Here is a 17,381-nt window from a genome sequence, read left to right on the forward strand (position 1 = left end):
TCCCCCTCCTCTCTCTCCCTCTCTCTCTCTCCCCCTCCTCTCTCTCTACGGCCGTAACGATTCAGACGCATATTCGCTTTACAATTATTTTACCACTAGAGGGCAGGATTTATCAATGACACCAGGACGAGGAGCGGGACTAGTTAATCAATAGACATCCCTCAACCAAAGCTGCGTATTTGTATTTAAATGTGTAGGCCGAACTATCCTAACAGCAGTCATTTCAGCGCAGACTGCGCCTTTTCCAGTCAACCACCAGAACATTTTTAACTATCAGCACGAGTTTTATGGCCTGTAAGAGAATATGTTATTTTCTGTCGGGCGCTGAATGAATTTCACATCCTCCTAAAATATGCAAAGTGCGGCCGATTTAGCGGTCCTATGCACTGTCTCCCTCCCATCAGCGGAGCCGACGGGACTCGCGCAGGCGCAGTCGCCAGTTTCGCCGTAGACTCCGCTGATCGTTACACCGCCACGGGCAGAGGGAGAAACACACAAGGCGGCGGCGTACGCCTCCCCGAAATGCCATTAAACCCGCCTAACGTGACGCGCCGCATAGAAAGATAGGATTCAAGAGGAGATCTTTTTTTTTTTCCGGGCAATCTTGTGTCTTTACGTCTGGAGCCTGACAATTTCCTTTTCGGCGCCTGCTTTTGTGAGAAGTCTCCCGCGGAGCGGTTGTCATACAGGCCGCAGATTGTGTTCGAGCCGCTGGGAGGAGACCGCTCACGTTCGCCTCCCTGCTGGCGTCGGCTGGCTACGATGCGTTTTTCGTGCGGCGGGCCGTTGTAAAGCAAGGAAAGCCCCCTGGCTAATAGCGTTCCCCGACTCAGCCGAAGGGTGAATAGGAAAGACGGCACGCCTTTCAAGGTAACGTGAAATGGCTAGCCAACTAGCCGGCGATAGCGCAAAGTGTAACGGTCGAGCACAGGAGGGCCCGCGGATGTCTTGTGGTCCTGTCAGACGTTGCGGTGCAGACTGGACTGGCGAGCTAGCTAACGTTAGACGCGGTCATGCATGCACCGCCGCTCGGCTAACGGTCGTGTCCGGCTCCTAGTCAACGCGGTCTCAACATTGAACCATTTACCTTCATTCAGCTTTGACTAGCTTCACGTGTTACTATCATAAGCTAACCGCTGGCTGAGGTTATCAAGCGAACAGAGGTGTAGGCAGGCAGGCCCCTCTAACATTAGCCACAGTAGTCACTGCAAGGCAGACTGATTGCATTGTATTGCAGAGCCACAGGTCATTTTCGTATTTACTAATGGTCGTATCTAATGATATACGGCTAGGGGGTAAATAGTGGTTAAATCACTTCTGTATTCCCCCATATATCCTGGTGTTGATATTTTTTTGCGAACTTTTGTGTTGGGCAGGTAGCTTGCTATGTAATTTGGCCACTTGGCTTTTGGGGCGGGGGAGGGGTGTCATGACTAAGACTTGGTTTGAAATGGAAATGAAATCAGACCAACAAACCGAACAAGGTACAATTTTAAGGGTGCGAGCAAACACGGTGATCAGCAGCACTTAAATTGCACAGTGAGATGTGTATCGGCTTTATGTTTGGATTGCAGCGCAACCCAGCCTTGCAAATGTATCTTGTTTAAAATGGTGCAGATCTCAACCAAATTTAACACTCGAGGGCTCTTCGTTAGAATTCCACACGAAACAGCATTTTCCCTTTGCTATCAGTGATCAGATAGGCATTTCTCTTTGAGCAACAATTTTGCATCACATCATAAGAGCCCCAGACACTTGGTGAACTATTTTAAGGAGAATTCGATCTTTTATTGGCTGAATGCCCCATTAACAAATGATTTATTTGCATCTGTAATCAACACATTAAGGTTAGGCAATTAATATAACTTCATACAGAAGTTACTCTCTACCAACTGCCGAATACACGCTTGGTATACTTGGACAGCAGCAACTTGCACATCTCTTTTGAATTCATCAAATGTCTTCCTTTTTTTAGATGGATGTCGATTTATGCACGGATGGGGACAGCACAAGGAGAAAAATGGATTTGTCTGGGGTTGCAGAAGGCACAATGGAAGTTGTACCTTTGGAGATGTACGATTCTGCAAGAGCAAAAATAGATGCCAACCTCCGGTGGCTTTTTGCTAAAGCCTACGGCATTGGTAAGTTCATACAAACAGGTTTACACATGCAGCAAGCCTTCCTATGGCAGACATGCACTGGTTCAAACAAGGACAATGGTGTTAGAGGCTCACTGATACATTAACCATTGTTAAACAGTGGGGAATCTAGTTAATGCGACTTTTATATTTGCAGCAATTCAGACATCGTAGACAGGCAGGTTAGTACCTGAGGATTGGCAACATATATAACTTCATTGTTAATTATGATGGCACTGACAAAATAATGCATGTGCTCCACTTGTCAACTTACTGACAGTTAGCAAAATGCACACAGCTTTGCCGAAGGTGAAGAGCTGACAGCAAGAGCCAAGGAGACAGAACATTTTCTTTGTATGTGCTTGAGCCTATACTAATTCCCCCGTGATACTTGGCAGTTGAAGTCTTTCTTTCTGACTCATTGGATCCCTATCTTCTTATGTGGTGGCCTTAACTAGCACTGTGAGTGTGGCCCATGGCAGGCCGAGTGGCTGACTAGATGGGGATTAGGCTATATTTGTTGCAGGTACTAAGCACTCGGAAAATACTTAGCTTCAGGGCGAGTCATTTGCACTCCGTATCAAGATTGAATCAGAATTAGTAGCAGAACCTGCAGGCTAGATTCTCCTGTCATGTCTTGCCTAGGCCTGCAATAGTACTGCGTTTTATAAACGGTGGTGTTGCTAACATTGTGGTTAGTGGTAATATGGTGTCTTATGCTAAACAACCTCCCCAACTGACCACTTTTACAAGCCCAATGATCTGCTTCACTGTGACTATCAAACAACCACACTATACTAACCTTATTATTTGAGATTTCACACTCTTGGTTATGTGGTTTTGGTGGGGTGGTAACACAACCAACCCCATAGTAGTACACCAGCACCTCAGTTACATGATGATTCAAACAGCCCTAGAGAATCAGAAAGAGGTGTTATCTTCATTTATTTACTTATTCAAACTTGGACTGTTAAGACTTTAAACTCCACCCAAATCCTGCCACATTTTAACTAGCTAATACGTTTATTTACTCTGCAAGCCACTTTAACAGGTAACCAGTTATCATAAATAGTTGTAGTTATAAAAATCTTGCCCAAGAAGCTGGTATAATAACAACAAACGTTGACAACGCTTTTTGAGATTTAAAAACTAACTAACTAACTAAAACTAACTGCTGCCCATTGACAAGAAAAAAAAATCAGATTCTGACCCAGTCTCAGCCAATTTGTTATTGGCTATGCAGCCTTGCGTAAGCTAACCACTTGCTTAACATGGGCCTGGTTGTTTTGGAAGGCCATGCGGTCCAGCCTTTTGTCAAGGATCCAGATATATTTTCAGGAGCAGAAGTGGGAATATATCATGTGTGAAACTGTTGACCCAGTTTTTATCCCAAGAGCACTGGAGCTGATACATTTTCCACTACTAAACACAGAATCATGACAAGGGACAGCACTGGGATTGATGTGCAACTGTTTCATCATCATTGGGTGGCACAGGTGTGGGAATAGCATCACCTCCATCATGGTGCCATTGTTTTGCCACAAGGACCTCCAACCTGTATAAGCTATTGAGCTGTTTTATCGCAAGCTTTGGCATCCTAGTGCAAAGTCTTAACTCCTAATGCCTTTGCATGTCTGTCTCTTACCTCAGTATAGAGTTTTGGCCACATCTTCCATTTTACTTTAAGATACTTTAACTGGGATTTAGGGCCACGTAAATGAACTTGATTGTATTGAAGGCTCTTCTAACTTCCCCTTCTGTCAACCTTAGAAATGTCTGAGGTCAGTCATTCTACTGATTTTATAATGCTACTCAAATTGAGCCTTTTTGTTAGGGCTGACTTGAATGCTTCAACTTGAAGCAGGAATTTTTTTCGAGCAACAGTTGAGTCGGTTCTCACTTATGGAGCATCTTCTTTGACCCTCACTAAACTGCTTGAATCCAAACTTGATGGGGCTTTCACCAGAATGCTGCGTGCTGCACTAAATGTATCCTGGAAGAATCACCCTACAAAGAACTGTCTCTATGGCAATGTACCTGCCATCTCAAACACTATCTGAGAACGAAGGGTTCGATTTACTGGTCATTGCTGGAGGAACAAGGAAGAACTTGCAAGCGACACTCTGCTTAGGTCACCCAAACGTGGAAAGACACGTGTGTGTGAAGGCCTGTAAGAAATGACATCAATCAACTTGTCGGCGACACAGAATGTCCATACGAGGATCTTCCAGCTGCTATGCAGACTAGAGATGGGTGGCGTGAGGGGGTCAGAGCCATCCGAGGATACTCGACCTGATGATGATGATGATGAATGCTTCAAAGCTTTTTTTGCCAAGTTAATTGAAGCCATAATCGAATGCTTCTGCTTCCTCTGCTGCTGCTGTTGCTGCTGCTTCTTCCTCTGCTGCTGCTTCTGCTTCTTCTTCGTCTTCTTTATCTTTGTCTTCCCTATTAACCCCCTAAAAAGACTCAGGAAATATTCAAATATTATTCACTATGCGTCAACATCATTAGGTTTTTCTCAGACAAGGCTGTTTTGAACTTATGGAAAACCTGTCTACCCCACACCTCTCATCTACCTGTGAGGCAGTCTGACAAAACCATTTTGACAGACTTACAGCTTGGTTAGCCATATGTCCAAAAAAGTCAAACGTCTGGAGTGATTTCATCATTTGCAAAGATGACCCCTAAAAAACTGTGTCAGATATGCAAAAGGAAACTGGCGTACCACAACTAGACGATGAGATTTGAAAATCTCCTAAAAACTACAAACACACAGGACGGGAACATTACACACGCCGGCTATGTTATTGAACATTAAACTGTTAGATGAAAGGACAGAGCGCTATTGCCTGGCTGGAATCAGAACCCTATCTAACTCTAGCTAATACACTTCAGCTTTTCTATACAGTATATCCCAGTAAATACAGAAGACACTGACAACGGCTATTGTGTTGTGTTGCAGGTGTGTTGCATCCAGGTGTTCTGGTTCTGTCCTCACTGCAAGACAAAGCGTTAATTAATGTTGAATTGAACATTACACAATGTGTTGTGAGGTTAATTAGATTATTAGCCTAAAGCAACAAAACTGACCAGACTTTTTTTCTGCAGCGTGATAAGATGGAATGTGAAACAGAGGTTTCAGACTTCTAATTCAAGCATTCTGAGTCTGATTTTTACCAGTAGTTTGCTATTTAGAAATAGCAGAATGCAGACTACCTAAATTAACCAGTCTGAAAGGACTGTTCAGCACTGCAGTGTCTAATAAATCAATCAATGAATAGATAATAAGAGTAAGTTTGAGGGAAAGTATATTTGATTTTAAAAAATTTTTATTTTGATATACTTTAATGATCCCTGTAGGGAAATTATGCTCTGCATTTAACCCATCCTAGCTCTGCAACTAGGAGCAGTGGACATCTGCCGTGCAGTGCTCAGGGACCAACTCCAGTTCGTCTTGCCATGCCTCGGTCAAGGGCACAGACAGGAGTATTAACCCTAACATGCATGTCTTTTTGATGGTGGGGGAAACTGGAGCACCCGGAGAAAACCCACCGCAGACACGGGAAGAACATGCAAGCTCCGCACAGAGGACGACCTGGGATGACCCCCAAGGTTGGACAACCTCGGGGTTCGAACCCAGGACCTTCTTGCGGTGAGGCGACAGCACTAACCACTGTGCCACCGTGCCACCATATGTCGTGTCAGTTCATGTTCTGCCCCCTTCAAAGCGTATATACCCTGATGATTTGTACCAAAGATTCAAAGCCCAAAAAAGGTATTTTGGACGGCCCTCCGTTTTGCATAGTCAACACATGATCATATGTGCTCGCTAATTTAATCGCATAATTTAATAGCAAAGCATAGATAGAAGGCTGCTGTCCTTTTTTCCTTTGTTGTTTGGTTTTGAAATCCCCCTACTGCTGTGACAGTTTATCTTTTCGGCTCCTACAGTCTCTGCATTAATGCTCAGGCTCAAGGTTGAAGAAATTTAATTGGCAAATTCCAATGATGACTGTATGCTTTGGTCTCTGTCGTCGAAGAGATCCCCTGTGAACAATGGCGGAGAGAAAGGCGATACAACTGTGCAGCGCACAAACAGAAATTTTGCCCTGCAGATGAACGGCGACACTGTTTGAACATATTTAAACTCAGTACTGTAGTCCCAAAGCTTTGGTAGTTATAGTTATGCGGTCGGGGGGGGGGTCTGCTCTCAGGTGCAGCAGCAATTACTTCTCTCCCTTGGGAAATGAATATATTAGGCTGCTTTTCACCCCATGGCTCATATGGTGTCTAGTACAATGGTACTGCTGCGCAGATGTGTACTTGTTTTGATGGATGATTGACACACAAGCGGCATCGTCTAAACAACAACAGATTTGCCTGTGTGTCCGCATGCGTGTATGCACAGACTCCATCCACCCTGACGTGGCACAGCTGCTCCTAGCCTGAGTACCAAAGAAACAGAGAGATGAACAGACCTGGGCATGTACATCATTCATGTGTTCAGGCAGATTGTTGGCCCTGCCCTGTCCTACCCTACCCTACCCTGCTCATGCTGAGCCTATGTGGATGGTCACTGAATGATTGGCTAAGTCCATTGCCACCCTCCCTGGCAAATGGAGCACAAGGGAGTGTTGTTGTTGGACCCCTATCTCCCAGCTCCATCCCACCTTCCTGGTTTGTAAATATTTCAGCCTGGCTCACAGTGGCAGCAGAAGTGGGTTGATGGTGGGGTGGGCTGGGCTGGAGGGTACAGCTGCCACATGGCATCAGTGTCTCAGAGAGGAAGTCAAACGTGAAGACCCACCCGGGCCAGACGCCTTTTGTTTTCATACACACACAAACTCACTCTCAGTTTTTGAACGTGTTTATATACTCTCGCACAGCTCTCTAGGAATGATGCACACTGACAGGTGGTGTTATGCCTGCTAGACTTAATGCCGTTACACAATGACAAGCTTATTAGTGAGCTCATGGTTGAAGTCGGTGTTAGAATAATGCTTATTACTTGGAATAATAATCACATCACGCAGTATATGCCATTTTTGCATTCTGTTCATTATCTTTTATTACAGGGATGACATTGTTCTGAATTGATTTCCTTCTCTGTAGATTGCTTCTCCTATTCGTTTGTGGCCATAAATGTGTCTTTTTCAGGTATTCGTCAAGGCCTGTGCCGTTGCCTCCATGCATTTTTGCAATTCAATCTGTGCTTGGTCGATTGGTATCCATCTACTGCAGGGTGTTGTCAGGCACCACATGAAGGAGAGCCCCGTCTTCCTGTTTGTGCAGAAGACAGAGTGCTGATGAGTCGTTCCCTTTATCCCATTGGTCCATACACACACACACACACACACACACACACACACACACACACACACACACACACACACACACACACACACACACACACACACACACACACACACACTCACTCACTCACAAACGTGCACGCCCAGCTAAGGCTATGTGGCTGAAACCCACTTCCACAAGTACAAAAGGGATGCATCATGACTTAAACAGTGTTGTCCCCTCCCAAACACTGCACCACCTTGTGTAGTAAAAGTTTCTGCAGGTTTCTTTTTCTTTTTAAGCCTCTGTTTCTTAACTTTTTCTCAACAGTACGGAGGGGAAAAAAGGTGTACATGCCTTAACTCGCCTGTTTCGGCCCGCACCGACCTGCGCCCTTATATGGCTGTGGCTTGTGGTTTCAAGAGTGACTTCACATGCAAAACAATAGAAACTCCTTTAGTGGTCACTGTTTTCTTTTCCCCTTTGTGGCTCCACTACTGTTAAACTATAGCTGGCAGCCCCGCTGGGCTTTGTCACCTGAGATGCCTTGGTTGCACTGAGAGCTCCGCTCGGCAAGCTCACTCTATCTCCCCCTTTCCGTCTCTTTTCTTCCCAGTTTCTCTTTGAGACGGTGAGATGTGGCTGCTTGCCTCATACAGCGGTGTTTACTCCCAGTAAGCGGAAATCCAAGTCGAACAAATATTTTTACACGTTGATGTGACAGCTCCGGGCTGTTGACAACGCAGAAGTTTGAATACCTGTGAGCTAAAGGAATTTATGATTCACTGTGTGTTATGGTCACAGTGAAAGCTGATATGTCAACATCTCTTTTTGACATATCTGTGGAATGGTGGACAACCGTTCAGATATGTTATTCTAGAGTTGTGGTGGAGGTTGCCGTTCGATTGAAGGTAGCCTCGACTCCGCAAAACTGTCGCATATCACATCTCATGTTTCCCTTTGACCTACACGTTTCTATGAACTGATGAAGTGGGGCAGAAGAAGGTTGCTGGTTAAAATCTCTTAAACTGGCTGTGGAATTGTGGTTGGGGGAGGATGAAAACATAAACTCATAACTGCTCCAGTTCAGTTCAGTTTTTTTTTTATTATTCCTTTCATTTTTTTCTAGCTTCATCTGCATTTTCCACTGATAAAACACAACAAAGGCGTACACTTTTGGTGTACTATCAGAAAACAAATGTCGTCCAACTGTGAGTCATTCAAAGAATATACCACGACTCAACCAGTGTTTTCCCAGACCAACACTTGATTGGTTTGAGGTTTTGATACAAATAACAACCATACAGTTCCTGCTGGTATTTTCTCCATATTGGGTTTTGTTGCTGTTTTCATAAACCTTCTGTTGGCTGCCTATGGAGCATGAAATCCCATCTTATTGTTTAGATTACAAAAGAAGTGGCTACTTTCGTGTGTTGAAATTGAAAATTTCTCGACTCAGGATCTTCTCTGGCAATCAGGAAGCCTTGCCCAGCACTTTTCCCAAGCAACCACACTTGCCTTGCATCCTCTCTGCTTCTACTTCAGGGGTCGGGAACCTTTTTGACTGGGAGAGCCATAAAAGCCAAATATTTCTAAATATATTTCATTGAGAGCCATATAGTATTTTTAACGTATAATAAATTAAATATGTCTTACTTTTAATGCGACTTCTGGTGCTGCATGGTTTTGCTGATGGCCTTGTAGTCTGGTTCATACGTGGTGAGGTTGAGCTTCATGCAGGCGTTGAGGCTTCCATCAGTTAAACGTGAGCGTAGGTTGGTCTTAATGTTCCTCATATGCGAGAAAGACTGTTCACATGCATCTGTAGAGCCAAACATGGTCAATACGGCAATACTCACACGCTGCATTGTGTGGTATGTCACAGGAAGCTCGTTCCAAGTTTTAAGAATCAGCTGGTCTTCAGGTTGAAGATTTTTAATTTCTGTCCACTTGTGTTCCCTCGCCAGCTCTGCTCGCTGTCGCGCAAGACTTTCCAACTCTCCATTAAGTGACTTGAACTTACTCATCCACATGTCTGATGCCTTCAGGTCAGCAACTTCCAGCTCAAAGTCTCCGATAGAGACCCCGGGGATGCATGTCAGGTCGATTTTGTCCACTGCACACTCATGTGGATGAGTGATGAACTTGAAAAGACCAGTGCGCGCACGAAATTCTCCAAAACGTGCTTTGAATGACTGCAGGAGATTGAACGTAAAGCCAGCTAGCTGCTGGAGATCCAGATGTTGAGTGGAGTCACTTGCTAAGCATGCATCTCTAAATTGTTGCAGTCTTTCAAAGTGCAGAAGACGACCTGTTTCAATGTCCCTGAGAAAGACTTCCAGCTTGCTTTCAAATGCAAACACTGCTTGTTGAAGGGATGAGATTGTATTTCCAATACCTTGCATTTTCACATTGAGCTGGTTCAGATGGCCAGTTATGTCCACGAGATAGTGAAACTGCAGGAGCCAGTCAGTGTTGTCTAGCTCAGGATGCTTGACGCCTTTCATTTCAAGAAAAGTCCGGATTTCACTCAGGCAAGCTGCAAAACGGCTGAGCACCTTCCCCCTTGACAACCAACGCACGTTGCTGTGTAAAAGCAGACCGGGATAATGATTCCCAACTTCTTCTAACAGAGCTTTAAACTGGCGATCATTTAAAGCTCGGGCAACAATAAAGTTGACCACTCGAATGACCAGAGACATCACCTCGCCAAGCTCCTGGCCACACGTCTGAGCGCAAAGCGCCTCCTGGTGCAGGATGCAATGAAAACTTAGGATGGCTCTCTTTTCATGTTCACGGAGAAGCGCTACAAATCCTTTGTTCTTCCCCAACATACAGGGTGCACCATCAGTACAGACAGAAATAAGTTTATCCATCGGTAGTTTTTTTTCTTTAGCAAACTCCATGAAAGACATGAATAAATCCTCTCCTCTTGTTGTCCCTTTCATTGGCAAAACAGCCAAGCTTTCCTCACGCAGTGTGTCACCTGCAGCATACCTGGCAATGATACTGCACTGAGATAGATGGCTAACGTCTGTTGACTCATCTAACGCGAGAGAAAAGTATGTCCCGGCGTTTATGTCCTTAATTTGTGTTTCCTCGACTTGATTTGCCATCATGATGCTACGATCGTGCACAGTTCTTGCTGACAGGGGCATGTCTTTTATTCGTTTGATTATCTTGTCTTTATTTGGGAAGTCATCAAACAGTTCATTGGCCACATCAAGCATGAATGTTTTGGCATACTCGCCATCTGTGAATGACTTTCCATTCCTTACTATTGCCAAAGCCCCTGCAAAGCTAGCGGAATTCCCGTCACCTTGCTTGGTCCACACATGTAGTTGCTGCTGACTCGTCTGCACTCTCCGCTGTAGCTCCTCGCATGCCCTTTTCCTGCTGTCCCCCGCTGGATATTTCGATGCAAATGAAGCATGGTGCGTATCGAAGTGCCGCTTTATATTTGACCGTTTCATCGATGCAATTTTATCATTGCATATTAGACATACCGCAGATCCTGCTCTCTCCACAAATGCAAATTCCTCTGTCCACGCAGCCTGGAACGCACGGTAATCATCGTCTTTTTTTCTTTTCGCCATCTTTTCCGTTACAAGGGTTGAAGCGGATAAACTAGTTGGCTATCTGATAAAATTGATTTCTTCACCTTTACAATGACCCGGACATGCTCGCGAGCCATTGGTTCCCGACCCGACCCACGGGTGACCCGTGACCCGTGAAATTTATCTTCAAAACTAATTTCTGTTTACTTTAAAATGACACAGTATTATTAAGAAATATCACAAGTATTTTAAAATCAGTTCCAAACTGATTTTTTTGAGAAAAAAAAAATTTTTCAACTCAAAATTGTCTGGGAGCCATATGCCGTCACCGGAAGAGCCATATATGGCTCGCGAGCCATAGGTTCCCGACCGCTGTTCTACTTTCATGTAAAAAAAAAGGGGGGAGACATTGGCAGTTGGTAGTAAAGCGCAGTAGTCAAGCACGACTCCCAGGTGTGAATGTGTGCAGCTATGTAAATAAGAGGCAGGGTTTTGCTTGTAAAAGGCGAGTGTGCTCATGCTCTGTGTCAGTGAAAGTTGAAATCATTGCATCACCCACATATCACAGCAAAGAGCAATGCAAATAAGTTTAACCCCTAGCGCTTTCTCCCCCTCCCCTGTTCCCAGACCACATCCCAGAGGACCTACGGGACCCCTTCTACACTGATCAGTATGAGCAGGAGCACATCAAGCCACCCGTCATTCGCCTCCTGCTATCCTGTGAGCTCTACTGCCGCGTCTGTGCCCTCATCCTCAAGACGGAGCAGGCGGCCTCGCTGCAGTCCCACATGTCGGTCATCCAGGCCCTGTCCCGTAAGGGCATCTACGTGGTGGAGAGCGATGACACGCCCGTCACAGAGGGTGACCTGTCTTGCGTGCCCATCAAAATGGTGAGTCGGGGTGATGGGACAGATGAAGAAGTGGAGGTGGGATATGTGGGTAGAGTGTTTGAACTATTGGGGAGTGAATTAAGCTAATTCAGTTGTTGGCTGGAACAAATATTGGCTGTTAATTTGCAGTATTTGATAATAAACGATGATATTGAATGGTTGTAGCAGATTAAATGTTTGATGTTGCTTCATGTTAGTCAAGTCAGTCAAGTTGCATTTTATACAGCGCCTTTCTAGCTGCAACAGGCACTCAAAGCGCTTTACATTTCTGGTTAAATCTAAGTCTTGTGTTGTTTTTTTTTATATATATACAAACGTAGAATTGTACTGTAATTAGTATTACAAAGGCATGAACTACCTTGTAAATAAAACGTTTCTAAATCTTAACTTATTAAACACATTTTCATCAAATGGCCCTTAATATATGAACTTTAACATGTAAATAATGAAATACAACAACTAACGACACTGATTCATGATTATTAATCAGACGCAATAATTTGAATAAACATTTTTTGTTGCAATTGTTTTGCAACTTATCTCAGCATCCACACTATTTTCAACTAAAGTCAAATGAGATATTCCAGTATCTTTGATATGCTAATATTCTACAGTATCAATGGAAACAGTGATATACCATCATTCATGATTAATCATCACTTTGATTCATCAGAGTAGATGGTAGTGGATCTGGTTTGATATTTAACACTCAAGACAGGTAGCCCTTGGTTCTGTTAGATTTTTACTGTGGACAGTCTGTCTCACTCCAGAATTTTCTATAGATAGCCTATCAAAGGCTGAGAAGAAGAGCGGTCTGGCAGCTAACCCGACCTTACAGAGAATTTACGTAATCTCTCTTCAATCCCTACCGCTTCCTGCTCCTGATGGCCTATCTTAGCACAGTAATACCAGTGAAAGTATCCATTGTTCCACTTTATCTGGCTATTGCATCTGAGCCGCAGGGACACCGAGATGGCTGTCATGTTATAGACCTGTCTGTTATAACCTTAAAGCTCCCGAGGAGAGGCACCCTGTTTACGGAAAGAAATGCTCTTTCATGTCATACGGTGTGTGTCAGGAAGAATAAGGTCCGTTTGCTGTTGTTTGATTTTAAATGGGTTTAACACATTTTGGGAGCATGTTTCTTGTCTTATTCAAATTAGGAGGTTGGAATTGGACTGTTACACATGCTGCCCCTGTTTGTGCCTTGCCAGCAAGGGTTTTAAATGTGGTCGCTGGTGTCTTTGTTATTGTGCCTATGGCATTAGGTGGTATTGGTCTGCCTTGATCTCCCCTCCCCTGGTGCTTTCACTTATTAAAGAACAACTTTTGAATAAGTTTGCAATTGTTCCCAAGCTCCATTTCTGACTTCAGATAGACGACACTTTGTTTCATAGAAGTCAGAGAAAAACCCTTTCTCTTAGTCTATTTTTGCCCTACTGCTAAAGCCCATCCTCATTCTTAACAGTCATTTTTTTGGCTTACAGTGAAGCAAGGGATTTGTTGAAACTAGACGTCATGGTAACATTTGAAATTGTACAACACAACATTCCCTTAGTTCAGCGCCAGTTTTTTTTTTTTTACATTTTACTTCACACGCAAGCAATCCCAAATATGGCTGTAGTACACGGGTCCCTTTTTTTTTTGAAGGAAAGATAATCTTCCATCTAAATGGTGACGATAGAATATCAGATTGATCCATATAAAAGGAGGCCCATCCCAGTTTAATGGGCCCAGTTTGTAAAGGGTGAGTGGTGTAAATAGGATTACTTTGTTGCTAATAATTCTGGGAATCGATAATATTTTGCCTTCCCTTTATCTGGTCTAGATTTTTGGCCCTGTGCTGTCAATGGGGAAAGTGCTTTGGGGGGGTGATTGATCTAACACATGGAACATCCCCTCCTCTTCACATCTGATGTCATCATATGCCCCATCTGACTGGCTCTTATCCAGCTCAGTCCTCCTGCCTCCCCATTGGCACTCTGATCTGTGGCTCTGCCCCATGGCAGCAGGGGAAAGTGGAACATTTTAACAGAGGTTGACTTCCTTTCTATATGGCCAAACTATTTGGACAGGAAAGTGAAGTTGCCCTACTACTGTAGGTATACCTTCCTGGAATACAAATGTGGTTGTGGAGCATGTTTTTACACATTGGCTTTAAATGGTCTGAAACATCCTGACTCCGACCCACTGCCCTCTGGGTCACCATCTGAATCAACACTGCTGTCACAGCTGTTGAAACGCACACACACACACACACACACGTGCCAACAAGATCTAATGTCTCCCCATTTCACTGAGAGCCCTTACAGTACAGAATGAACATGAGCTCACTCGCTCCAGCCGTCTCCGTTCCTCTTTGTTGGCATGGCAACCGGGGATGGTGTCAAGGCGACCTCTCCTCTGCCAGCCTTACTGGTTTAGAGATGTGTGCCTGGTTCCTGCTGCCGGGTGCCTGGCAGAAATAATCCCTAGGCAGACTCCAGTGAGAAGCAACCAGACACAAAGCGTGGAGAAAGAGGTTTGATATCCTGGGCTGACGCGTGTTTATCTGTCATAAACTGTTGGATCTGGGGTGGGGGGGCAGCGAGAGGCCCCACTCCTTGAAAAAAGAAAAAGAAAAGGAAAACACACGCCACTCCCTTCCTTACCCATTTGTTGACTCGGCGAGGTTTTTCCATGGCAACTTAAACATGTGTCTGTGTCCCTGTGTGAGAAATTCAGTACTTGCAGACAGTTCTGCACCTCCTGTCTGACCCTGGGGTAGGGGGAGTATAAAACAGCAGTATACTTATTATCCCCCGTTGGGTCTACTTTGTGTGTGTGTGTGTGTGTGTGTGTGTGTGTGTGTGTGTGTGTGTGTGTGAGAGAGAGAGAGAGAGAGAGAGAGAGAGAGAGAGAGAGAGAGAGAGAGAGAGAGAGAGAGAGAGAGAGAGAGAGAGAGAGAGAGAGAGAGAGAGAGAGAGAGAGGAGAGAGAGAGAGAGAGAGAGAGAGAGAGAGAGAGAGAGGAGAGAGAGAGAGAGAGAGAGAGAGAGAGAGAGAGAGAGAGAGAGAGAGAGAGAGAGAGAGAGAGAGAGGAAGAGAGAGAGAGAGAGAGAGAGAGAGAGAGAGAGAGAGAGAGAGACACGCGGTGCGCATGCGTGCGGACCTAGCTTTGGGCAACAGCACCCCCTGCTCCCAGTGGGGTTTCTAAGCTTGGCTGATTGGGGCTGTTGTGATTTTGTTAGATGGGATCCAGCCTGCCTTTCTTTGCACTCTTGTTTGTCTGGCACACCACTCCATCATGCTCAGTACTGCCAATTATGTAACTATTGCTTTTACGTGTTTGAACTCTTTCATACTTACACTTTGTTGACCTCGTCTATTACTTGAACTTTCAAACACTGATCTATCTATCTATCTATCTATCTATCTATCTATCTATCTATCTATCTATCTATCTATCTATCTATCTATCCTCCCATGATTTTATATACATATATCCAATTATTTTATTTAATTTCTTTATGTGCATATATTTGAGTTATGCCTTAGTGTGCAGTAAACAATCCACCAAATAATTCCTGGTATGTGGAAACTGATTGGTTTTTCCAGATTGAAGAGGAAGTAAAAGTTGTATGGTTGGAATTTATCTTTTAGCTGTGAAACTTCATGCCTTAGCTGTGAATTTTCACACATTTTCCACAATCCTCTCTTCATATTTGGAGGGAACTGCACGTCATTGTCAAGAAACACTGTCCTGAATTTGTACTTGTTTGTTACATTGCAGTCTAAGCTTGTCTATCTTAATGCACTTGAGGAGCTTTTGCACCGTCACTGGGGTCACGTGGGTCTACATTACTGTGAAAGCTGTGAATAGCTGTCTTTAGTTGTGTTAACAAGCTTAATCTCTTCCTTTTTTGCCATCAGTAATTGGATTATGCTAGGTTGAAGAACACAGTGTCTGGCTGTGTGCTATGAATTTGAATTTCCACTGAAAAATACACACTCCCAAAATATGGCCCACACTATTATGTTTTTTTTACTCTTGACTGGCCTTATGCATATAATTGAGTATTGGAAGTTATTTTTGGATCACAATTAAATTTTGCATGGCTCTTGGCTCTGTTTGGAGTCAGGTCCTTGGCGGTAACCTCAGTGTTGTTGAAATGACTGGTCTGTGTAGGTGTGGATTGTTCTGGCTAGTATTGAAGGCGGGTGTGGACCTAAGTGGTGCTGGGTATGCCAGAACTTACTGTTAATGTTTGTTAATGTGTCGTTGACCTACTTGAATCAAGTGCTGGCAGCCATACCAACATGTACCCTGGCTCTGCTGAATGATGGATGTTAAGTAGGTATGGGCTTGGCTAGTATTTGGATGGGAGACCTCCTTGGAAAACTGAGTTGCTGCTGGAAGGGGTATTTGTGGGCCAATAAGGGGCAGTCTTCCATCTGATCCTAACCCCCCCCCCCAAAAAAAAAACCCGTGCAGTGACGGGGACAGTGTTGTAGGAGATGTTGTCCTTCGGATGAGACGTTTAACTGACTCACTGTGGTCATTAAAGATCTCATTGCACTTATTGCAAAGAGTAGGGGGTCCCCTGGTATTCTGGCAAAATTCCAAACCTGGCTGTCTCCATCTGGCCACTTAATCATCCCCCCATGTAATTGGCTGAATGATTCCTCCCTCTCCACCTCAAGCTGATGTGTGGTGAGCGTTCTGGTGCAAAATGGCTGCTGTGCATCACCCAGGTGATGCTACACATTGATGGTGGTTGAGGTGAGTTTTCCCCCTTCACTGTGAAGTGCTTTAGATGTCTAGAAAAGTACTATATAATCTATATAATGATTATTGTTGTTTGTGATATTGGGCTATACAAATAAAATTGACTTGACTCGTTGTTTATCTCTACTGGGAGGAGTCCATGGGTTAATTCCTACCTGCTCTCACTTACCACCTCTCTTCTAATATCCAAATTGGGTTTCTACATTGGCCCTTACCCTAAGCAGTAGGAAATGCATCATGTCTTTTGCATTGGCAAACAGAACTCTATCACCCTCACACTTCAAATAGCTAAAGGTGACACAGCCATAAACTAATTTATTGTCTCCATACATATTGACTGGTTAATGTCCAAATTCAGCAGTCACTTTCATTGCTTTAATAACAAGCTAGATTTTTGAAATGGTGTGGAGCATCACAAATACTGCCAGAGTTGGATGGGGGTGGGAGTTGAACCACCACATGGCATATCTAGAAGAGAACCAGTAAATCTTGGTTGTTTACCTGTTTATAATGTCTGGTAGAGTGGGCAGATTTAGCTGTGTCCAACTAAGATTTAAGAACATTTAACTAGTGTTTATTTCTCTCCCAGGGTATTGAGGAAAAATGTTTTGCTCAGTCGGCATCAGGTATTAGGACACTTTTGGCAGGGCTCCCCTGCTGTGCATCTTGATAGGATTAGGATTACAAAGAGTGGTCCCAGGCCAGTGTGAGATCAGGCTGCCAGTTTGCTAGATG

At 44.2% G+C, this 17,381-nt stretch overlaps 1 protein-coding gene across 1 annotated transcript in view; it reads left to right on the top strand.

The window, feature by feature from the left end:
- Positions 1 to 493: 493 nt before the first annotated feature.
- LOC130121006 (calmodulin-regulated spectrin-associated protein 1-B-like) overlaps positions 494 to 17,381 on the top strand; it is a 45,438-nt gene continuing 28,550 nt past the window's right edge. Inside the window, exons 1-3 of the mRNA XM_056289878.1 lie at positions 494 to 870; positions 1,976 to 2,141; positions 11,618 to 11,880. Of these exons, the coding sequence (XP_056145853.1) occupies positions 1,976 to 2,141; positions 11,618 to 11,880 (429 nt within the window). The 5' untranslated portion in view covers positions 494 to 870. The remainder of the gene's footprint in view (positions 871 to 1,975; positions 2,142 to 11,617; positions 11,881 to 17,381) is intronic.

The sequence above is a fragment of the Lampris incognitus genome, chromosome 1 (genome assembly GCF_029633865.1).
Source record: "Lampris incognitus isolate fLamInc1 chromosome 1, fLamInc1.hap2, whole genome shotgun sequence".
Classification (NCBI taxonomy): domain Eukaryota; kingdom Metazoa; phylum Chordata; class Actinopteri; order Lampriformes; family Lampridae; genus Lampris; species Lampris incognitus.